This window comes from Bactrocera oleae, chromosome 4, assembly GCF_042242935.1.
Source record: "Bactrocera oleae isolate idBacOlea1 chromosome 4, idBacOlea1, whole genome shotgun sequence".
Taxonomy (NCBI): Eukaryota; Metazoa; Arthropoda; class Insecta; order Diptera; family Tephritidae; genus Bactrocera; species Bactrocera oleae.
Genome location: NC_091538.1, coordinates 14,381,002 through 14,406,320, shown reverse-complemented (window position 1 = coordinate 14,406,320; position 25,319 = coordinate 14,381,002). Strand labels below are relative to the sequence as shown.

General features: G+C 33.4%; 1 protein-coding gene and 2 long non-coding RNA genes across 4 annotated transcripts; 1 reads left to right on the top strand and 2 right to left on the bottom strand.

Annotated features, from left to right (window-relative positions):
* Window positions 1-428: 428 nt before the first annotated feature.
* SCAP (SREBP cleavage activating protein) lies at window positions 429-23,905 on the bottom strand. Of its 2 annotated transcripts, none has more exons than XM_070108169.1 (9): window positions 23,193-23,905; window positions 9,401-9,733; window positions 9,049-9,226; window positions 3,743-5,201; window positions 2,864-3,687; window positions 2,593-2,761; window positions 1,723-1,937; window positions 1,291-1,645; window positions 429-1,072 (listed from the first exon to the last, which is right to left on the bottom strand). In XM_070108169.1, the coding sequence occupies exons 1-9, from the start codon at window positions 23,462-23,464 to the stop codon at window positions 894-896; spliced, it is 3,984 nt and encodes a 1,327-aa protein (XP_069964270.1). In that variant the 5' UTR covers window positions 23,465-23,905; the 3' UTR covers window positions 429-893. The 2 variants fall into 2 exon arrangements, with proteins under 2 accessions (XP_069964270.1, XP_036231175.2); XM_036375282.2 differs by lacking the exon at window positions 23,193-23,905 and adding an exon at window positions 20,928-21,074.
* LOC118683208 (uncharacterized) lies at window positions 5,440-7,637 on the bottom strand. The gene is made up of 2 exons (XR_011395964.1): window positions 5,838-7,637; window positions 5,440-5,595 (listed from the first exon to the last, which is right to left on the bottom strand). It is a non-coding gene; the product is annotated as an uncharacterized lncRNA (long non-coding RNA).
* Window positions 18,315-24,720, top strand: LOC118683202 (uncharacterized). The gene is made up of 3 exons (XR_004979112.2): window positions 18,315-18,572; window positions 24,379-24,571; window positions 24,627-24,720. It is a non-coding gene; the product is annotated as an uncharacterized lncRNA (long non-coding RNA).
* The last annotated feature ends 599 nt before the right edge of the window (window positions 24,721-25,319 follow it).

The following is a 25,319-nucleotide window of genomic DNA, read 5'->3' as shown; positions in this document are numbered from 1 at the left end:
ATATCCAAATTAAACCTAAAGCTAAATATAAAAATTATAAATAAAAAGCTAAAACGCCTATTTGTGGGCTAAAAATATATGCACATACATACATATGTATGTATTATATATATATATTATATAATATCTTAAACGTAATTTTGGTAAGAGATAAAATGAACTGGTTGAGAGTTTAATGGAACTTATAATGAAACATGAAAGTCAGTTCAGTTTACAAAAGGCACAATAACGAATTCAAAATTAAAGGTGTTCTATAAAAGGCATGAAATAGTTAAAGTATATATTTGAGGGTAACCCTAAAATACCGGCACGCTTGGAAGGAAGAGTTTAAAACTCAAATAAAATATAGCGCTTAACTTTGTTACGCAATGAACGCACAGTTGCAAACTAAAATATGTGTATAGATATTAGAAATAAAAGAAAGAGTATAAAATATGAATGCTAATGCAAATTAAAAACTATTTTTTTTTTTAATTATGCAAATTTTTTTCAGCTATGACGAGTTTGACTACTGAGCTATTTGTATAAATATTTGTATTTATTTTATATAGGACACTGTAGTTTACTGCAAACTTTTGCGATGCTAATTAGTATGCGAAGGTACACAAACGTACTACCTTCTCTGAGAAGGATTTAAATTTATTAAATAAAGTTTTAACGAATAATTATGCATAATCTTTGTTTTCAATGCCAACAACTTCTGAAATAAACGCCACAAGGCTTTAGCCACAGCCTCTAGGGTGTCAGGCAATCTGGTGATTTGTGTGAGTTATGGACGTACATAGTAGTTGAGATAGACAATATTTTTTAAATCTGCTATCAAAACTGTGTGTGGACGCACTTTTGATTATTGTTAATTAGTTATTATTAGTTTCGACTAGTGCGTAGCTCGTTCAACTGTATTTATCTGAAACTATAGGAAAACGCACCACACGCAACTCATTCCCGTAGTCGCATACAACAGCATCACCGGTGAGCATTAAAGTTTTCGGACAGAGTAGTGAATTCGCGCGGTCAAGCTTAACTTCACGCGCTGGTTCACCAGTACGCACATCCCAAACGATGAGGGAACCTGAAAGAGGGTATTTGGAAGAAATATTAAAATTGAGAAATATTCGTTAAAGTAAAGAACTTGTACTAAAAGTTAAAACAGAATATTTATTCAAAAGCTCTGACAGAAACAGAAACAGAACAAAAAACAGGCTTTTCGCTCTCCGACGTTTTCTTCTTTGTATTACAAATTTCGTGGTAAACTTAATATACCCTATGCAGGGTATAAAGAATACTCACCCATTTTGCAAGTGACAAGCAACGATGGCGTCAACATCAACAAACGCGAATATGCATTCAATATATTGATGGTAGTCAATAGGTTGCCTTGAAAACGTTCCCACACACAAATTCGTTCATCAACACCCAGCGAAATAACATATGTGGGTGCGCATACCAACGCCGTGACAGCGCCATCATGCGCTTGTATATTGTACATGCAAGCGCCAGTGAATAAATCCCATACGCATAACATACCATCCTGGGAACCCGAGCCACCTGTGCCCGGTTGCCAGTGGTCGACGAAAAGGCACGTTATTGGCCCACAATGACCGTGTAATGTGTATTCGATGTTGGCATTTGTCAGGCTGTACACCTGGTGCGCGAATAAAATGAAGAAAAATAATTAAAATCCAAAAAAATAATATCAATATTTCATTTGATTACGCTTACTTTAAGCGTGTGATCCTGACTGCCGGTGAAGACCATACCATTAGATACCTCCATGCAGGTAATGGGCTGCTGATGTGCGAAACGCACTGCTTCTAACGTGATTTTCATTTCCTCCTTGTTAGAGGGTGGCGGCGATTGACCAGCAAAATAGCCGCGTTGTTGTTGCGTATTGTGCATTAGACCAATACTGCCAGCGGAACTGGTGCGTGTGTGTGCTGAAAGGAATGAAAGAAGGTTGATTAAATAAAAATATAATATTAATATCGGCTGTATCGAAGCTATAACACTCTTCACATAAAAAAAAGCTTTCTTTACAAGAACTTGATATATGCTATAGTGGTCCGAACTTAACAATATATTCTAAGATTGTCCAAGAACTCATGCCAATTTTCATGAAGTTATATTGACAAATAAAAAACCGACGGTTACGACAAATGACCACCTTCTTGGAGAGAAAAGAACGTGTGAAAAGTTTCAGATCGATATCTTAACGGACATGACTAAATCAATTGAGCTCGTCACGCTGATCATACATATACTTTAAAAGGTCACCCACGTTTCGTGGGTACATTTTAGTACGTATAAAAATAAACAAAAATATTGGAACAATGCTTGAATTGGTGAAGCTTTCGGAAATATGCGCTTAATTGGGACATAACTTATCTTAGCCCATATACACAGACAAATATAATAATTTTTGACCGTTCTGTTAAGTGTAGAAAAAATTTCTCAGATTATAAGTGAATTTAGGATTTACTACATATGTATATTTAATACTCTATATATTGCATACGATTTCGTTTTGTTCTTTATCAAAACTTAATATGTAATTCCAAAGAGATTCTGCAAGCAATTTCTATTTATAATTACTTCTTCGATATGCTGACGTGAAATTCCAATCGATTTGTTGACCTTTGCAATAGGTTTCAAGTCGGAAGAACTCTAAGCGCCCACACAAACGCGCCACAATGACCCGATCACCATTTATATAAATGTGCGTTATGCCTTGGTTGGACTTCACTTCACCAGGTGAAATGCACTACAAGCATAAAAAATAACAGAAATAAATAGATAAATATAAGCATTTCGTTACAAATTTACAAAAATTATTAGAACATGACAAGTTTATTTGTGCACCCACCTTTAAGATGCCGTCTGGCATTTCCCACAACTCGATACGGCCATTTGCACAGCCCACCGCCACAAGATTATCGAACGCGTTCATACACCAAATCGGCGAGTAAGGCAAACGCTCGACCGCCACCTGTGTGTCTTCACGCTTTGTTGCTATCTGCATATGTTCACGATGAATTGTCGTCAAATTCTCACCGCTGCGTGAATCCCACACCTTTATTTGGCCACGCAGACAACAGCTGATGATATGCGAACCATCGGTTATTAAACATTCGATCGTATGCTTGTGGCCGACAATTTTTGTGGGAACACCCTCGAGTATGTGCTCAGTTTTTTGTTGTATTTCTGATGACTCATACCAACTGGAACGCCATTCGGCATAGTTGCGTGTGCAAATGCAACGATAGAAAACGACCATTGTGTAGCTGAGCACAAAAATGCTGATTAAGCACATGGAAATGACAAAAAAGAATTCCATCGGGCTTTTGGGGTAGAGTGGTGTGCCACCTGGAAATACCATGGGCGATTCACGGCGTTCATCGTCGTTAAAATCAATGGGGTCAAGTGCAGCGGCTAGCGCTTTCCATTGGAAACTTTGCGCCACCTTCTCTTTGGGATTGCGTATGAGTACCGCCGCTTCGGCGCTAATAGGATGCGTTAGCTTGATGGTGGGTAGCAAAGTTACATAACGACCACTTAGCGAAATATTATATTGTTTCATAATGGTGCACCAATGGAAATTTGAGAGAAAATAATTCATTTCATAGTCTGGATAGAGCAGACGACGCAGCTCGGCATTCGTGTCATTAAAGGATCCACCGTCGGCTGAGCCTAAGGAAGGCACAATTGTGTGAACATATAAAAATAAATAATTATTAGACTTTACCTTTCTGTCTGCCATGCAACGACTTCTTGCCTTTTGGTATACGGCCGTCGCGCTGTCCCTTCACTGCTGCCTCCTCCCCATTACTGTTCTGTTCAGCTGTTGCCGCGCCATTTATTGCATGCTGCATATTTGTAAAGAAGCTCGAAACTGCGCTTTGTTCGTGCGTCTTGACATATCGTTGCGCTTCGTCTTTGCCGTACGCTGTGCGATTGCCTTCCATTGCGAAAAGATTCTCCAAACAGCCTGAATTGTAAACGATCGTGCATATCCAAACGCTCATCCAAATCATGAAGGCACGCTGAAAGAAGCGCGTACGCGCCCAGAAATTAACTATGCGCAGCCGCTTCGGTATGCGTCCATCTTTATTCGGTTGTATGCCAGTCTTTGCGGTTAAGTCGGCTGGATGAGCATTAAGATCGGCGAATGTTAGTTTTGGATGCGATTGTGAACGATGGAACATGCCGAAGCCACCGTTGTTCATTGGCTGGTGTGGTGTGGCCGACACATCTCCCGCTAAGGACATATACGACTGACTCTTATCGTAGAAACGATAATCGTTACGTCCATTCGGCAGCATACCGAAGCCACCAGGCGGTGGCGTTGCCGTGCTGTTCGTCATCGTGCATCTTAACATCATTTTGGGCAAATGTTTCGCTTCGGTCGTGTATTCAGGCAGTTTGATATTCATTGCGAGTATGGTGGGGAAGAGCAACATCTGCAGCATGAAATCTGAGAGCAAGCCGATAATGGCGAATATGCTGAACTTTTGTATGACCGGCACCATTGTGATGCAACCAATGGTGAGTATGGTGATTTCGGTTAGCAACGTTTTGGAAATGTGCCAACCCTCCTTGCTGAGCGCTTTGGCGACACGTATCTTCACATCGAATGTCTCTTGCGTATACACGACGCTCTTCGTTATGACTAGACAATTCTCCAGACCGACAAGTATAACCAAATATGGAAACACATCCTTCGATTGCAAACTGATAGTGAGGCCGAAGAATGAGCAAACGCCCAGTGACATGGTCAGACTGCCTAACACTGTTATAACAGCACAAATTGCGAGCAATAGACGCGAGCGTATTATTTCGATTTTACGCACCGAAAAATACATATAAATGAACAACAACACAAAAGCAATGGCCAGCGGCATAAATTCCCACAGTTTAAACTCATCGGGATAGAAAATATAAGTGATGGTTGATTTCTCATCACCGACTTTTGTTGTTGGCTGATCAGCAGTTGTTGTTGGATTGAGCTGTAGCGGTGGATAGTACTGGAAGAGTTTATGCTTCAGCGTGCTCAAGTACTCCTGATCATTTTGCTTCAGTATCAATGTGATGGCATATTGTATTATACGCGAACGCGAACGAAGTGGATAACGTTTGAAACCGGTATCTTGCATTGGCACACCGAAGAGCATTTCGGCGATGGAGACTTTGGTTTTTTGGAGATTCTGAAAATATAAAAGTAACACACATTTGATGTCAGCATCTATTGTAAAATTCCAGTTAAGTTGTTCTATCAATTATTTAACTCAATTTAGGAGGGAGAAATATTTAAAATTGTTTATAACAATTTATAATACACCTTATTTCATTAAGGGGATAGGGGTAGTCAGAGGCACGAAAAAATTAAAATTTTCAGTAATTTTTTTTGCTATTAAATCATATTATTTTACAAAAGTAGTAATATGGTATTAATATACATATATATATTTGACTTGAAGTCACGAAAATTACAAAAATTACAAAAATAAAATTTTAATTTCCAAAGTTATAGCTGTCTGTGTTGACCCAGTTTCAAAAAAAGATCCTTGCGGTGATAACCATAAGTCCTTGGAGATTTATCTAAAATCAATCGGATAAAAAAAATTTGTTTTATAAATAGATAATCCTGGGCCTGATCGAAGCTTTTTTTTTTAAAATTAACAAAATGACAGCCTCAGGAAATTTTTTTCTAGATTTTTGGGAAAAAATCAACAGTTAATTGGTCTTAAAAAATCGAAATTTAAAAAAAAAAATCTTTCGATCAGGCCCGAGTTTATTATGTATTCTAAAAGCTGTATAAATTTCATTAGTTGATGAGTTACCAAAGAAATATCAAATAAAATAGTTTTCTATACGGGAACTTGATTTCGTTTGGTCAGCTTGCATGATAGATATATTTTATAGTGATCCGATATCGGCAGTTCCAACAAATTAGCTGCTTCCTGGGGAGAAAGGGCGTCATGCTGATAACTCCGGTATTGTATTACAAGAAAGTTGTTGAAGAAAGCTGACATTCTAGAGTTATCAACAAAATACTTTGGACATATCCTACATAATGATAATAAAAATATGAGCTATGTTCTGTACAAAGTACACAGGTGCCATGTGAACTCGAAATCGATTGCACAATGCCACAAATCAATGTATTCACCTAAAATTGCTTCCAGAAACTTTCTTTCATACTAAGATCTATAATAAGAGAATGACCGATGAATATAAATCGCTGCCTAACCAGATTAATTACATTTATTTTTATCGCGAAAAAACTTAAGTGGATGCGGTAGTGCTGTTCTTTTAACAAATAATCGTAAACAAATGCAATAAAAAACAATTAGGCTTACTTGCACTTTAGTACACAAGTATGCAAACAAATTTGTGCAAGCGGCCGAGCCTATGTGAGTTGTAAATATAAAGTATAATTAGTAATAGGTAGTTTAAATTTAAGGCAAGTGATAAAGCGGTAAATATTGTATTTGCAAACAACAGGGCGTGTCATCTTTCATGTCGATATATAGGCATTGGTAAGCGATTTGCGATTTTAATAGCTTTGGCATTAAGTAAGTGATTAAATTGGTAAGACATGTGTTAAAAGCTTTTGCCATCCACTCACGATCTATGAAACGCCTTTGGGTGACCAAAAAGTGACTGTTTGGTGCGGCGTTGCACCAAATAACAATATATTACGTATCAAAATAAATAGTCGGTGAATGTTGTTGAATGGAAGGTTCTATCACATTGGAAATTATACTAAATTTTTTCGACTACAAAAATTCCATGGACATCGCATGCCTAAACGAATGTCACCTTTTTATATAGGTATTTATTTTAAAAGCAAAGTGTAGCCTGGCAATACTCTTCTTATTAACTAGTTCAATGCAAACATTCGTGCTGGGTGTCAAAATCTTCATCACTTTACCAATAAAGGAATTTATAATAACTTTTATCTATTACCAAAAACTGGTGATACCGATAAAAATAAAACGGAGACGATTAACTCTTGTCGCACAGGACTTAAGAATTATATGGAAATGTTGTTATATTTGCAGAACATTTTAGAACATTTTACGAAATGTTAAAAATTTATACATATTTATTAAAATATTTATTTTGGCTTCTTTTACTATGAAAGTAAAAATAATTAGATTTATAATTTAATTAAGAAAAAAACTTTTTTATATAAATTACAATGATACTAACTTTCAAAATTTTTTAAAATTTATCATTTCTATATTCATGAAATTTTGAGCAAAAGAGTAGACTCCCAATAGTTCAATGAAAATGGCTAATGGATCTGCTTGAGCTGGAGTTGAATTGTATAACTGAAGTAGTGAAGACTATACAATTTAAAAAGTTCGAAAGCAATTTATCGAGAAACTTGTAAATTCAACGAAACATCAGTTGTCAACAAAAGCAACCACAACAAACATATTCAAGTTAATTTGTGAATTAGGTAAATTGAGTAAGCAAATATCGTATATTGTTTAATGCAATAAATATTTGCTCATAAAAGTAAACAGAAGGCACTAAAGATGCGGACAGCTAAACGTCAGCGAAATAGGCAATTAATTGCCAACGTAGACTCACCTTGTTAATTGTGTGTCAAATATTTTTACCAGCTTTTTGCGACGACAAAGTTAAAGTAGATAACGAATATACAATTTACACACATTTTTAACGAAAATCGAATATAAGTATATGTACATACATATAATATTATATATAGCATATAGTTCCGGTATTATTATCAATGATGAGTCAACTAGGCAAGCATGTAGTTAGTGAGAATTCTCCTATCTCAAAAACAAAAAAAGTGATATATTCTTGAGAAAAGTAAGAACAAAAAAGAAACAAGTAAGAAAATGTTAAATTCGGGTGCAGTACTTAAAGCAGTACTCCTGTTATCTAGACATAGTTTTTTTTTTAACAGAAATGAGCAAAAGTTTAATAAATTTTTTTTATAAATAGAATTGGCATAGGATCAAAAAAAAGTTGATATAAAAATTTTGTGGTTTAGGTTACTGCGATACGATTCCTTATCGAACTTAATCGGGTACGGGTATTCTGGACAGAAGTATTCAGTTTCACTAATTTTTTAACTTTTTCGAATTTGTTAAAAATATTACAAGTTTTCAGTTCATTCACACAACAGAGAGAATTTACTGTCAAATTTCAGCAAATAGACAACTGAAAATCGTGACGAACGCGTCGAAAAAAAAATAGTTTCGAAAATAAACACGTTTAAAGTTTTAGGATAAGACTAAGCCGGTCGAGTTGCAGCGACACTAAAACGACTCTTACTTTGAAAATAACTGAAATTTTGAAAAATTCTTTCAGTAAGATATCTTTGAATAACTAAACTATCGAAATTTGAAAGAAGAAAAAATCGATTATAGACTAGAATATCACCTTAAATAGTATATTATCGGCAACTGCATAATTCACTCATAAAAATAATCTATTTACCCTCTTCGACTAAACGTTCTCATATTCTTTGTATAATGTGCTAAATTTACTTGTCCTTATTTCACTATAACCTCAAAATTACGAGTATATATAGCAAATGCAAAAATAATTTAATTATATTATTATTATTACACTGCACAGCACTGGGCTGAGTATTTGACCACACAATTTTTTTCGAATGATTCGTGTCATAAGTAAAAATATAATTTCTTCGCTTTTCGAAGTTAACTTTCAAAATCGCAATATTTGCTTTCGAAGTTAGAAATTAAGCTTGTTTCAAACATTATTAATATTTATAGGAGGTAAATTATTAACAATTTAATAATATAGGTACAATATAATCTAGCCATTCCTCATATTGCAATGGGGTTTCATATTTTTCTGGCAGGCTTATATGACAGATGCTATAAGCGGTGAAAGTTGAATATTCAAAAAAAAAAGATTACATTCTAACTCAATTTCAAAAACCAGATTTTCTTCTATTATTTTTAAAACAAATTATTAATACAAATTTTTTGCAAATAAAACTTTTACAACACAGCTGTCATTCATAAGCAGATATTTACTTACATGATATTGAAAGATGGTGTTCAATAAATTTGAGTCATTCGTGAAATTTTGCACATCTTGAGACCATAAATTCGCCGGCGACAATAACAAGCAATTATATTCGGGGAATAATACTTTTTCATCGCGCGCGCGCTTTACATTATCCACATGCCAGCAAGATTGATCCATTGTGCGTTTACTAAGGGAGCAGTGAACAAATAAATATTTTTAATTTCAATCAAATTAGCTTATCAATGTGAATGAGACATGCAAATAACAATCTAAATGCATTCACTATGCACATATAGATGTATGTAAATAAGTTTATTCGTGCGTGTATATGCATATGTACGTATATGCGTAAGTTACTCACTTGTCGGCGCTTTCATGATTGCGCACAATTTCCAGCAATTTAAAAACTTCGTACAATGGCGCACGATAGGCATCCATTAGCTGCATATCTTCGGTCCAAGGCAGCACACTAGTGCGTAACATTATCTGTTGTACGTAGAATACAGGTGAACTTTTTGCCCATGGAAATGGTGGATCATAGCTGAAATTACTGCTGGTGGGGGGACTGAAGAAATTCCTAACCAATGAGACATTCTGTTGTGGTTGTTCTGCGAAAAGTGAGTAACGGCCGTCGAAGGGCAACATTATTTTGGTGGGAATGGTGCCGGGTAGCGGAATATTTATGAGTGGGTAACTGCGGTAGAGAAAAAAAAACAATAAATTGCGTAACTTTTTTTATATAAAATCACTATTTTAGACGTACATATGGTTTTTAAGTAGAAACAAAATGCATATAATTTAATGTTATGGCAAAGAATTTAGTTTTATTATAAAGATAAGAGTTTGGCATTTAATATTTTAAAAATGATTTCGAGCAAGTGGCCGTCGCTGTTGGCTCGAATACATTTTATAGTGTTTCCGACGTTTGATTTAGGTTGTTACAGACATCTTGGCAAACTTAATATATTCTGTTCAGGGTCGATTGGCACAACCTTTTTTGATATTCGTGTGAAGTTTGATCTACAAATGTCAATTAGTATCTGTTTGGCAGCTGTGTGTTTACGACATATAAAACAATCACCAATAAAGTTGCCACAATCAAAATTTGCAAAAATAGTGCTTTCAAGGTATGTCACTTCTCATGTAAAAATAGTCGATATGTGTTCATAATTTTTTGAATTCCCATATACTGAATATGAGACTACGTACCCACATATGTGCTGATTATGAAATAAATGGATCTAATAATAATAATAATAATAACCCAACGATTACCCTCCTCCCGCCCAACCGACGCGAGGGGCGCAATCCGCATACGTGCGGAATCAGCCGAGTCAGAAAAGTCGGAAGAGTTTTTTAGGTGTTGAGATCTAAAACTGCCCAGCTACAGAAACAAAAATTTCAACAGCTAAGATTTATAGTTACAATATAATAAATTGTTACATTTTCATTCATTAAGAGAAAACAATAAAGTCTTTTTAATTTTGAAAAGTGAGTTAGATAAGTCAAATGTGCTGGAATGAGAATTAAAATCATGACATATACGGCGGAATGGCGTTTAGTTCAAAATTTGATCTACAGGATTTCAACAGTAAAGGTCTTAACTGCCTCGAAAAGCGAACCGGGATATTAAATTTAATTTCAGACAGGAGAAGGGAAATGCAAACTGTTTCATTCAACTAAGAATATTATGCCAAGCATTTCCCTACAACTAGAAAGTGTAGGTAGATTAATCAGTTTTAAACGACTAGTGTATGGAGGTAGACTTACCCTAGAATCCCATCGGAAATGCGCTAAGGCGAAAAGTAAAAATTGTTTTTGAACAGACTCTAACTTGTCAGAATGGATTTGGTAGTTAGGGTTCCATACAACAGAGCCATATTCCAATATAGGGCTAACCAAAGTTGTATAAAGTGTTTTAGTAATATACGGATCTCTAAATTCTTTAGACCAACGTTTAACAAAACTGAGAACAGCTTTTGCTTTCAAGTTCATGGTGTTAATATGAAGACAAAAATTAAGCTTAGGGTCCATATTAACTCCCAAATCAACATAGTTAAAAACTTGCTTCAGAATATGGTGTTTTATTACATAAGAAGAGGGGTGCACAGATCTACGGGAAAAGCACATCGTCTTACATTTATAAAGATTCAATGGCAAATCATTTCTATCACACCATGCAACCATATTGTTTAAGTCTGTTTGCAACAGACACTTTTCCTTAGTTGAAGTGTATGATTTAAAAAGCTTTACGTTGTCAGCATATAATAAAATTTTTGAGAATTCAATTACTGAAGAGATGTCGTTAATAAACAACAAGAACAGAATCGGGCCAAGATGACTACCTTGAGGAACACCTGAAGAAACATTAATTGTATCTGAAGGTGTATCCTCAAATATCACTCGTTGTGTTCTATTAGGATAGGAAGCTACCCATTGAAGAAATCTTGACTGAAAGCCCAGTAGATCAAGTTTATGTATGAGAATCGAGAGGTTTACTTTATAGGTTGAGATCTAGTCTCCAAATTCCCAATGTAATAATTTCCGCACCTGTGCTTGACATTTTCATCATATAACCATTATATTAAAGGGATACGTCAACTTTTTTATAAATAACCAAACTTCAAAATCGGTACAGTGTCTTCGGCTTATAAGAATCATTCTTGCATAAAAACATATTTTTCTATATTGCAGTATTTATATATGTAAATATTTATGTAAATGCAGCTGTACTAAGAGTTTCATAACCTTAAATACAAAAACTAAACAAAATGATTGAACCGTAAGTAAACTCTTATGAAGTGCCATATCTGTTTCTTCCTCCAAAAATATTTAAAACAATATAATCTTTGTTTTCTACAATTTATAGTATTTTCTCTTTTTTTGGATTAATGGAGGTCACTTTGAGATGAAGAAAAAGTAATATTGAAACTGCGTCAAATCAATAAAGTTTATAACGATAAGACCTCAGCGGCATTTATATTTAGTAGATCGCAGAACTACTATGAAATATTTAGCATTGTGCGAATATTATTTGCAAATACTTACAATGCATGTATGCACATATGTACATACATACATCTAATGTGAGTAAATAATATTTTGCAACAGGCAAATATTGAAATCCTATTATCAATGCTGATTATTTGCGACATTTAAAGTATTCGAAATTCACGGCAAGGCCCTAATACTAAAAAGAACAATGCTTCATAGATTAACAAAAAACGAAAGTGAGTGAAGTAAAAAAAAAAAAATAACACAGAAATAAACAATAAACATATTATGTATGGAATACGAAAACATTTAAAAATTTTTGACCACCTTGGAGATTCGCGCGACTATTTTCGATGTTTCTATGCTTGATAAGAGCTAAAATTATGACTCCATGAACACGTTGATAATAGGTACATATATACATCTTTTCATAGCGCGTGGCCCAGCAGACGTGAGTGATAAGTTTCAGACTTAAACGCAGTGGAGTGCTAATAGTTTTTCTTTAAAAATATCGAGTGGAATTTTTCCATGACGTTTTAAAAGTAAATATGTACCTTAAAATGTGTGTGTTTGCAACTGAACAGGGTATATTAAGTTTGCCACGAAGTTTGTAACCCCCAGAAGGAAACGTCGAAGAATCTATAAAGTACTTGTATATGTACATTAGGGTGGAGCGAAACATTTTTCTTATATTTTTTTGCTTAGCCTGGTGGTAAAATATGTAGATTATAAAAAAGAAAATTTTTGGACAAAAAAAAATTTTTTTAACATCTACTCGCGCATTCAGTTTTAAAGTAAATTTCGAGTAAACTTTTTTTTTGGACATGAAAAAATTATTTTTGGTTTAAACTCTTTATATAAAAATTACCGAATGTGACGGGTCTTGACTCAAAATTTATTTTAACGTTTAAGGAAAGCATGTTGTCGTTTAAGACTTTTTTTTAAAACTCCAATAATGACCACAAAATTTTTTTTAAGTTCATAAATTTTAATTGGCCAGAAAGCGGACTCTCCACAGCTTCTAGAACACTTATCAACAATTTTTTACGAACTAAAAATTTTAACTCGAAAATTTACTTTAAAACTGAGTGCGCGAGTAGATGTTAAAAAAATGTTTTTTTTGTCCAAAAATTTTCTTTTTTTATAATCTACAGATTTTACCCCCAGGCTAAGCAAAAAAAAATTTTTTTCACTCCACTCTAATGTACATATATAAGGTTGTCAAATATCTCTCTTCGCGGCTATGTACAAAGCTGGCAACACTATACATAATTTGAAAGGTCTTGACATAACCTACAAAACAACGCTATGCATGATTAGTTTGGATATTGCGTTCAACAGTTATAGACGTGTAAACATGGAGTGAATCGTCCCAAACAGTGGCCAAGCCAGGATTGACGGCCAGGAAGGTTTTGCTGTGTGTTTGGTGGGATTGGAAGGGAATCATCCACTATGAGCTGCTCCCATATGGCCAGACGCTTAATTCTACCATCTACTGCGAACAACTGGTCCGCTTGAAGCAGGCGATCGACCAGAAGCGTCCAGAATTGGCCAACAGGAAGGGTTTAGTGTTCCACCAGGACACACTTCGTTGATGACTCGTCAGAAGCTACGGGAGCTCGGATGGGAGGTTTTATCGCATCCACCATATAGCCCGGACGTAGCGCCAAGTTATTACCACCTGTTCCTGTCCATGGCGAATGCTCTTGGTGGTGTAAAGTTGAACTCAAAAGAGGCTTGTGAAAAGTGGCTGTCCGAGTTCTTCGCAAATAAGGAGGGGGGCTTCTACGAGGAAGGTATTATGAAGTTGCCGTCTAGATGGAAACAGATCATCGAACAAAACGGCGCATATTTTAACTAAATCCGATCACTGTAACACTTTTTATAAAGCATTGAATCAAGAGCAAAAAAGCGGAAGGGAAATATTTGACAACCTTATATATATGTATATTTGATCAGCGTAACGAGCTGAATTGGTTTAGCCATTTCCGTCTGTCTGTTTGTGTATACGCAAACTAGTCCCAAATTTCTTGAGATATCCCTTTTCCACACGTCCTTTCTCATTTGTCGGAACAGTCGATATCGGCCCACTATAGAATATGTCTGTCATACAAACTGAACGATCAAAACCAAGTTATTTTATGCAAAATTTTTTTACGTGACAAAAGTTGGCCGACTATGTTTTCAAATTCAGCCTAAGTTAACGTTTTTTCTAAATTATTATTGTGATCTCATGGATTATCTGATTATTAGCTTATACACTAAATTTAAAAGTAAACCAAATGAGATAAAATATATAAGCAAGAAAATAGATTTTTAGAAGAAAGATTAGACAGAGCAGATTTTTGTACTACTTATAAATTTTAAACCGTTTTAAGCGAGCACAGAGAATTAATTAAAAATTTGTTGTGCCCTGTATGTACATACTTACATATGCATACTATACATTGTAACAAAGTAGTTTTTGTTGGTTTTTTCAATAAGCGTATGACTTATGATTCTGATTGGAAATTTTCTGATTTTTTACAAATAGTGATTTTCCACACCAAATGAGTGTTAGGAAATAATTGAATTTGTTAGCATAGCCAGACAAATATTTCTTACAAAAGCTAGCAGTTGATTTGTATGCTTGTAAGCTCCTAAAGCAAATCAAAATCATCGGTACACAGTAAATTCAATGAAACAATTAGTACTGTGCTATATTTTTAATGATTTTGAGTGTTAATCTATTAAAACAAATAAATAGTTTTTGCTGAACTCTAACTTCTAATCACTTATCTCAGGTGTGTTCTAAAAACGTCTTAAGCGTATTTACTACTTTGGGGTATTCCAGTTATTATATTTTAAATTTTTTTAAGAATATGTCGTTAACAGGATGAGTCAAAATTTTTATTATTTTCGGAGACATAGCTACAATATTATAGTGACAAAACAACTTTTTTCAAAAAGTTTCTCGTGATTTCTCAAGTTTACTTGATAAATTTGCTGGATATTTGGTGTAAGTCTTCACTATATATATATCTCCATCATGCTAATCTTATCTATAACAAAATCAAAATTTTTAAAATTTTGGAAAGCTTAGAAAATTAAAAAAAAAAAACAGTTAAAATTTACTCCGATATTCGCAATTTGGCGAAAAATTTAGTACGATAGCAGCATTTATCTACATAATAATATTTTTTCGTGTTTATACGCTTAACAATGTTTATTAAGTTTGTCACGAAGTTTGTACCATCCATAAGGATACTGTTTTTAAGATATCGACCTGAAATTTTGTATAGATAATTGCTCAAAGCAGCGCTATAATCTTCGCACAAATTGATTGATCAGAATAAAACAAAGAATTTTTATACCCTTTTAAGCAGGTATTATAGCTTGAGTGCAGCCGAAGTTAACTTTTTTCTTGTTTTTGTTTCAGATCATTTGGAGCGTTGCAATCGTGACAGATTTGGCGCGCCAACTCCAACTACCACATACACATATCATTTTGAGTTTTCTCTTTTTCAAATTTTTTATGTATTGTTAAAACATGAATAAATATTTTTTTCAAAAATTCATTATAAAAATATTTTTGTTTTTTATTAATAGTAGCCAAAAATCACTTCAAATGCATGCCTCTGCAGTAAAATAGGCCTTAAAAGTTACAACGCAACTTTGCCAATTCTTTGTTTACTTATTTCAAACATACCTATACATACATACATACTATTTATATATTATACATACTATATATATATTTATATATTTTCTACTTGTAACTCATTTAAATCAAGCATTCGCTAGCTGTCATCTTAAAGTTACATCAGCTTGCTGAGAACTTTCCAATACAAAAACAATTTTTTTTACACAATGGCAACCAACGAGCGAACTGTGTTTTATGCGTGCTATTAGGCTTAAAAAAAAATATTCAAGAAAACAACAACAACCATGACAATGCACAAAATCAGGGCAAAGTTTACGTACGTAATCGCAAATAGACAGGGAAACGCATAAAAATGCGAAACGAACGCTAAGTAGATTCACATTTCCCAATGCGCGCGTTAATGCTACTCATTTTATCTATGGGAACGTGAGTGTTTATACCCTGCAGGGAAGCCCGGAACTTGTGAAATAAAACTTCAGCTCGTAACTAATTAAATTGCATCTATACTTTTTAGTAATGCTGCTTTCTAGATTTGTTAGAAAAATTTCATTTAAAAACAGCAAGACAGTTATTGATTTCATATACAAAGAGAGTTTATGGATTATGTATAACCACTTGCTATGCTATCTCTAATTGGTTATTGAAGACCATTGCCATACTCATATTGTTTTTAACTTCTCGCTAAGAAAATGGAAAATTTTCTAAAAATCGGGAAGATATTGGTTTCACCCCATTTTGCAAAAATCGAGTTCTCAACAGATCTCGACGTTCTGAGGGTCGACGAAGCTTCCCCGAACATTTCTACGATGATGTCCGTATGTATGTGTGGATGTATGTGTGTGTGTGCGGATGTATGTGACCCTCTTATAACTATTAAACTGCTCAACCGATTTGAATAAACTAAACGGCATTCCAAAGGGTTTCATTGCACTTGAATTTCGTGTAAGTTTGGACCCAATCGGACCAGTAGATTTCGAGAAATCTCAAAAATAACGACCAAACGACTTGACCGATCGACACCAAAAACTAATCAGTTCTAAACCTTGAAGAAACACATCGTTTGCCGCAAACCGGGTCGAAATCGGTTGATTTACTTGCTAGAAATCGAAAACGAAAAATTTAGAAGAGCTCAAAAGCAGTGAAAAAAGCGAAATTTGAACGTTAGCGTATGAAATTAGAGGGAAGTTGCAGGGATGGCCCTTGAGGCCAACCGTTTTCCACATTTTTTTTTATATAATTAAAACCCTCTGGAAGTTCTTACAGCAGCTTTTCATTTCCAACAGTGATAACTGTAAAGATTTGTATATGAAAATTATTTATAGACGCTTGGCAAGTGCTGGTTGTTTCTATGAAAAGATCAAATGAGCAATAATACTAAGTGCACTAGAACTATAACTACAGTTACAACTTTTTTTTTTTGTAATTGAATAGCAAATTTTATTTTGTCTTATTGAATTATTTTTAAAAATTATTGGTTTGAGCTCCGCAATAACCGGTCTGGTACCAAACACTATTGAAAGCGATGTCTTCGGCGCAGTTCTGGGTACAAAAAAAACTCACTCAAAATTCCAGGCATAGACAAATCTAGAGGGTTTAACCGGCTTGATATTTGAACTTTGTAGGGAAACAGGTTTAAGTCATCATAAACCGTCTACTAACTCTAAGTTGCGCAGGATTACGGATCTCGATGGTACGGTCTTCGGTATGGTTGCAAAATTCAAATTCTCTTTTTGATATATCAAGCATTAATTTAAAAAAATTTAAATAATAACCTTCCAAATAAAAAAAGTAAGTCAGTTACTAACACAGAAAAAAGTTTACCGCGAAGTTTGTAACACCCAAAAGGAAAGGTCGAAAACTCTATAAAATATATGTACATATATATTTAATGATCAGCGTGACGAGCTGAGCTGATTTAACCATGTCCGTCTATCTATCGGTCTGTCTGTCTGTGTGTATACACGCGAACTAGTCTCTTAATTTTTGAGACATCTTTCTGAAATTTTGCACACGTCCTTTTCTCCTCAAGAAACTGCTCATTTGCCGAAACCGGACCGAATATCGGACCACTATAAGATATAGCTGCCATACAAACTGACAGATCAAAATCAAGTTCCCGTATGGAAACTTTTTTATTTGCGAATGCTTTTCTAACTTCGGTGCAATTGAAGTTAACATTTTTTCTTGTATTGGAAATAATTTTGTTCATCAGAAAGGGGAGAGTTAAGTGTAGAGAATTGCGCGCGACATTTATTTTTAAGTGTTAATAATATTATGTGTATTCAAATTTAAATTTTGTATATATTGTACTTATAGATTCTAACTTTGTACGTACATACAGGGTCTATCAACAAGAACGACGTGATGTTAAAATAATATAAACACTCAAATTTGATCAAAATGAGTTCCGTTTTTTCTTTTATAGACATTTATGATTTGAGGCCCTGTGTTAGAACTAGGAACTCTGAGAATATATATATATATGATTTGAACGAAATGTCTGCCAAATGGCCACAACGGCTACGTTTGCATATCTCCATCCATATACGCCAATTTTCCATGACCCGGCACTGAACACACCTACAAAATTTCACACAAATCCGTAAACAAACATGGCCGCCATGAGCTGTCAAAATCACGCTGTCCTTATTGGAAGACGTTGTATATGTACTCTACTATTTAAAGTTTTTTTCTAATAGTACTCATAACAACATTTGACGTCACATTTCGCAAGTGCACTTTATGAGTTGGCTTTGCACGGTATTGATAGGTCAATAGTTATGTTGTTTACGAAAAAACAAACGCAAATCGAGCAAAGTTCTTGCACATAAAAAAGGCTAACTGATAGCGAAATTATTTTCACCATACATATAGACACTGCATCAGTGGTATATGGGTAAGAGTACACAGTTATAAGTTATAAATTACTTTACTGCTAGTACGGACCGCAGTCCAACTGGTCAACCCTTCGTCTTTTTTCGATATAAGAAAAGAAAGCATTATCAAAAATATGCAAAAAAAAAATCTAGTCTGTAATTGTTATTGATAATTGCTGTCTAGTTGGGTTCCAGACAGGATTTTCTTGTTGTGAACTGTTGCCCACCAGTACTGTGAGGTATTGTGCAACATACTTACATATGTATATGTATTCATTAAAATTTGATTCGAAATTCAATGCATGCGCTTATATTGGACATAAGTGACAATAGTAAATGATAATGTTTAAATTAAAGCGCCTTGAGTTAATATTTAAATATCACTGCGCAACATTTAAATAGTAATTACATATGTATAACGGATGTAACGGTGGGGAGGGCGAATGTTGGCCGTGTGAGGCGCACCTTTTTAGTTGATTCATATACTATATACAGGTTGGTTGGAAAGTGAGTAGTGCTCATCAAGAAATAACACTACTAGGTCCAAATTTTTTTTCTCAAGTTAGTACATCTGTCGTGAGAACACATGCAAAGTACAAGTCATTCTGTCAATTATTTCTTTGTTTACAAGCCATTTGAAGTCGACGTGTCAAAGTATTTTTTTAATATTGAAAAAAATTTAATATCGCGCAGTGATTAGATTCTTTGTTTTGAAAGCTTTACAAGCAAAGGAAATTTATGAACAATTGTTAGCAGTTTATAAGGAGCCCTCAACTTCACCGTTGAATTTTGGGCTGGTGAATTTAAACGTTGTCGTACTAGGCTTGAAGATGATCCACGCGAAGGACGACCAAAAACCGCAACCACACCAGTTATCATTGAGCAAGTTAATAATATTGTTAGTGAAGATCCAAGCTTGACTAAGCCTTTTGAAACAGCTGGATGAAAAATTCGTGAGAAAAGACCTGGTTTGCAGCACAAGAAAATCATTTTTCATCAAGAAAATGCACCTGCTCACAAAGTTGTTTTAACAATGACAAAATTCAATAATGACAAATTAAATAAAATAAGTGTATTGAAGTTAAGGGATTTTATATTGAATTAAAAAATATATTTCGTACTGAAAACATTTAAACACAACAGAAACAAATTTTTTCAGTTCAGGCGCAGAAACTTTTCAACTAACCTGTACACACATATATCTATATATACTCGCCATTTTCTCTGAAATTTCAGTTTTCATTTGTTGTTTCTTTACTATATAGTCCAAAATATTAAAGAAACAACTTTAAGCTAAATTAAAATATTTAAATTGTCGTCTTCGATACGTCTGCTCGTTAATTTTGATCACTGCTCTTTTATCAGAACGTAAATAACACATATTTTTACCAATTTAATTTATTTTATATTTTTGAAAGCTGTTTTTTGAATAATTTGTTCGGAGATTGCAGCGCTGCGTAGGACAGCAACCTATGCTAAATTTAGAGAATAAAACTTGTCAAATAAAAAAGTTTTCCATACAAGGGATTGAGTTCGTTCTATCAGTTTGTATGTCAGCTATATGCTGTAGAGGTCCGACAAATGAGCAGCTTCTTTAGGAGAAAAGCACGTCCGCAAAATTTCAGATGGATATCTTAAAAAATGAGGGGACTAGTGCGCGTGTATATAGACAGACAAACGGACATGGCTAAAACAACAGATCATCTACATACATATATATTTATTTTAATAGCAGATCGCTTTATTTGCCAACCCACTTGGGGGCAGCAGATCTCATATAGACGATGAGATGTGAACATCGAACTTTTAGTATTATCTATATTAAAAAAAAAGGTTTTACAGAGGCGAAATTTTATTTTATTTTTTTTTAATAAAAGAACACACATATATCGTAACTATAACAGTTAGACATATGCTGTCGCGATAATTATATATTCTGCAAAGTCATAGTATATTATTTTGTTCTATAATCAATAGTATACGCAGCACAGGCTATGTAAGGAATGTTTTAGGTTATTTTTTACACTTTGGGTTACATTATTGACATTTTAGTAGGGATTCCTAACTTATTTGAATATATAATATAACCTATGTTCACCGGAAAGAGTGTAGCTTCCCAGTGGTAAGAGCATTTTTCAAATTCATTAAGTAATTTTGGAGTCTATCCATATAAACAAACAAATAATCAATTTTTTTTTTTTTAATATTAGTATAGATAAAGTTTCCGATGCTTCTTTTTGAGTGTTACAAACTTCACGGCAAACTTAATATACACTGTTTTAATGCACTCTCTGTTACATGTATTTTTTAATAGCACAAATAACTTTTTGTTTATATATTATGTGTTAATTCAAAGTCTAACTTTGCTCGCTTACGTGTTTAATTTCTGGAGAAAAATATATGTGCATACATTTAATACGATTATAAACGGAAGTGCATAAGTTAATTTATTTAATAACCGCACCAATATTTTTAGCTATTAACATAATAAAATTGTTCATTTTAAAAAGTAAGGTTGGATTAATGGTTAACGGAATCGGACATTAAGTACTTGCGCCCGTATGCGTATTTCAATATTTTTGCATAAAATGTATTATTGTTAGTGTCAAATGTGAATACATTCGCAAGTCCATTTTTAATTACCTAGCTTTAGGGTTACCAGGTGTAATTTTCGGGGTAAATTTGTTTGCTTAGAATACAAGTATATTTTATTAGTCGAGGTTTTTGCGAACTATATAATTCAGGAAATTTTAATTATTAAATATTTTAAATTTTTTGTATTATAATATTGTGATATATTATAACAAACTAAAATCCTTGTACTGAAAACTTTTTTATTTGACAAGATATCTTAACAAAATTTTTAACAAATTATTGTTCAAGGCAGCGCTACAACCTTTTTAATGAATTTTTCAGATCGATCTACTATAGCAGGACAATTAATTACATTTTCTTTTCCACTTTCAATAATTATTTTATTGTACACGGCTATAAGAATACTATAGAATAGTTAAATTACAGACACATTTAACTACAACACGGCGTGAATCATGAACTTTGCTTTGCATGATTTTAACAACTCACTATCAGCCATATCACAGGTAGAAAGGATATTAAAGGGTTTTTATGCGCACACAAACATAAGTTTTTTTCTTTATCTTTTTAGATTATAGTGTGTATTCAAAAATAGCGTATAACGTGCTAAAAAAGTGCAAAATGTAGTAACCAATTATCTTTTCAAACGTAATACCAGAGAATGTAGATTATATATTTTACATTCTCTGGTAATACTACTTGTATAAAGTAGTAAAAGCAATTACAGTACAAAAAAAAAGATAAAAAATTATAAAAAAAGTCTCTTACTTTTTGAAATAAAAATTAGAACTAACAAAAAAATATTGGCCAAATGGCAAAGCATACTATGTATGTTATAGAGCTACAGCTTCACGTATAAGCATATAATAATTTTGTAGTTTATTATTTTACTTTAATTTTTTTGGCACGAACTGAGTAATGATACAGTTTTTAAGTTTTAAGGTTCATCAACAACAACGGCGTATATTTAATTTTAATATTGTTTTTCCCCAGGAAGACATCGAAATTTTTACCAATGTATTTAAAATGTCTGTTTGTACACATACAATATAATGTGCTGACGAAGTGAATAATCTTACTCATTGGCCTGCTACTATACATATGTATATGATAGCAACTGTTTTGCAATTTCATTCATTAATTTCAAAATTGGCCCCAGCACGTCTACAAATAGTTTTTAAACTACTTGTTGCATGAAAGGTAGGCACATGATCATGAAACTAAATACTTGTATACGCATTTACATACATATGTACAACCGTATACATTACATACGAATATACAGACATCACACGCTTCTTATTTTACTGCGTATTAATTAACTATTTCACAAGAATTATTTATAATAACTATAATTCACAGGTATAGTGCAAACAAATTAAATAAAACTATCGTTAAAACACACATCGATATGTAAACATACATACATATATGGTACATATTAATATGCACGTTTATTCATTGAGTACGAAAGTTGTCTAAGGAAAAAAAGAAAATGTGGACGGAAAAATGTGATCAAAAATAATAAAACTTCGTACTATGTACAAACTTTTACACGTTTTTCGTAATACTAAGAACTTTTAATAGTACATACATTGTATACATATGTAAATGTCTGTACGTTTAACTTAAGTCTTTTTCTATACAATACAAGGATCAATTGTATATTGATTAATAAATATACTTAGATAAAGCATTGATGCATATTTAGGTAGAATTGCCGATACAAAAACATTTGCATGTGAATTATTAAATTATATTACGAAGGAAATACATACATAAGCATACATTACACTTTTTTATATTTTGTTATATTTGTATTTAGTATATATTGTTTTGTATTACACTTCATTTAATGTATAGGTAAAACAAATATTTATTGTATGAGAAAGCTTACTTAACACTCTTGTATTGCTTTACTTTAGTAATTGCTTTATTCTTTTCAGCTTTAAAAATAAAAACATATTACTGTGCTAATGAATAATTTATGTATAAATACTAATGCTTACGTACATATGTATGTGTGCACACTGGTATTTACTCACCACGATAGTAATATTGCCATTATAGCAATGCTAGCGGCACATGTTGGATAGCTGGAGAGGAAGAGACCATGTTTATAGTAAAAATGCGAAACAGCATCGGGAAGACCTGATGTATTAGAGGTAGAAGAGCGCTTTTGGGCAATGTTCCCGCCAATATTGCCTAAACTAGCAGCTCCACCGGATGTAGTGGTCATTGCTGTTGTTGTTGTTGTTTTATTGTATTCGTATGAACTCGAATTACCAAATGCTTTGGAAGAATCAACAGCTGGCATATTTGTGTGTTCTCTGGGTGTGCTCGTCTACCGGCACTGTATCAGCATTCGTATTCACATTGCAAGCGCTGTCGCTTGCATGTGAATAGCTTTGCAAAGCGTGAAGGCAGACGAATTTTTGTATAAACAACTGCGAACGAACTTTGATGGTTTATCGCCTAGATCTTTATATTAATTTTGTTCAAAGAAGAATGTACTCTTCAACATGCGGTTGACACTCACGCAACGCAGTCGGGTTTTAACCGAAGTGGTGTTTTTTTTCTTATAGAAGTAATGATTTATTTTATTTTGCACTTCTTATGCCTTTTTTCAATGCGTTTCCATTATTTTTATTTATTTAACTTTTTTGTATTAACAGATCTGTGGTCACCATATTATTTTCTTTTCATACGTAATTACGCAATTATTTTAAAAGTTTTATGCAAACGATGAAAATTATTGAAAATTTAAACCTGTAAATATTTGTTTAGTATCGAAAACTTTTTCATAATTTGTAAACACTACATATACTTGTTTTAAACAGAACTAGTGCTAGTGAGAGTATGTACATACTTATGTACATTTGCGTGTAAATTGATACGTGTTAATTAATTCCCCAATTAGAATTTTACACTTATTCGATATAAATTAACAAATTACTTCATTTTGTTAATTTCTTCTTGGCTTTCAATTTCATTTACATGCAACTCATTTACAATCACATTTCGTGCTATTGTTATCACATTGTCACAAAAAAGCATTTCAGCAAAACCAAATACCCTCCGCGATTATATTGTTAAATTATCAATTCATATCACTTTGCCGGCCGCCGTAATCAGTGCCAGCTGAAAGATTCTGTAGTATGTTGTTATTGTATAAGTTGTTTGAAAGCGTTGTTAAATATGTGCTTTTGTTCCGTTCCCTTTTATTGATAGAGTCACTCCCATATCTACCGTCTGCCCCACCTGCTTGATCAACATTTCCTGATGCCTCTCAAGAATGCGTTCTTCATTACACAGATGTCATAATATATTCGTATCCATAGGGGGGAGATGGTATAGTCAAAAATGTAAAGACGAATGCAGAAAATCGTTTAGGAGATAATGGAAAAACGAAGACAAAGATGTGGTATTAAATGACGATTTTCCTCTACCTTATTTAATTTTATTATTGTTTATTTTAGCAAAATAACTATTTTTACAAAATGCACAACAGTTAGCCGGTTTATTGTTTAACTCTTATTAACATTGATTAGTAATTATGTTAAACCGAAATTAAATTTAAGGGCAATTTATTTTATATTATTAAACACTGCTTGCAGCGGAGTATGCATAAATTCACTTTATTTCGTTCTTTCACATTTTTGGTGATCCTTTTTGCTTTTGGGTATTCATTCCCATAGAACTGACACTCGATGACAACCAATTAATCACCATCTGCTTTGCAAATTTTTTATCAAATTCATAAACAACACAGTAGTAAACAATTTTTGGATTTTAACTTACACCCTCATTATGAATAAAAGTGTTTAGATATAAATCACCACGAAACGAAATCATCTAAATAATAAAAAAATTCAGTTTTTCATGCGTGTTAGATAGAAAACATTCTAACAAGAACAAGTTCCGTGCAAAATTGAAAAGAAAATAAACCACGCTTGCCAGATGTACATACTGCGTAAAAATCATAAAAACATAAACAAATATTACTGAGCGCATTGATTATAACTTTACATTTTCTTGAATAAAAATCACTATTTTTTTTATTACTCGAGTCTTTAAAGAAAGCAATATCCTTAATTTGGAAGCTTTGTTAACTATAGATGGTAGCTCTCTTCTAACTAGAATTCATAACAATGCACCTTGCTGTGCTTTGA

Coding starts and splice junctions, on each gene's coding strand:
- SCAP (XM_070108169.1), bottom strand. CDS start 23,464: ATGCCAGCTGTTGATTCTTCCAAAGCATTTGGTAATTCGAGTTCATAC. Junction 9,227..9,400: donor AATCATGAAAGCGCCGACAA/GTGAGTAACTTA, acceptor CTGCTCCCTTAG/TAAACGCACAATGGATCAAT. Junction 2,762..2,863: donor TGCCAGACGGCATCTTAAAG/GTGGGTGCACAA, acceptor TTATGCTTGTAG/TGCATTTCACCTGGTGAAGT.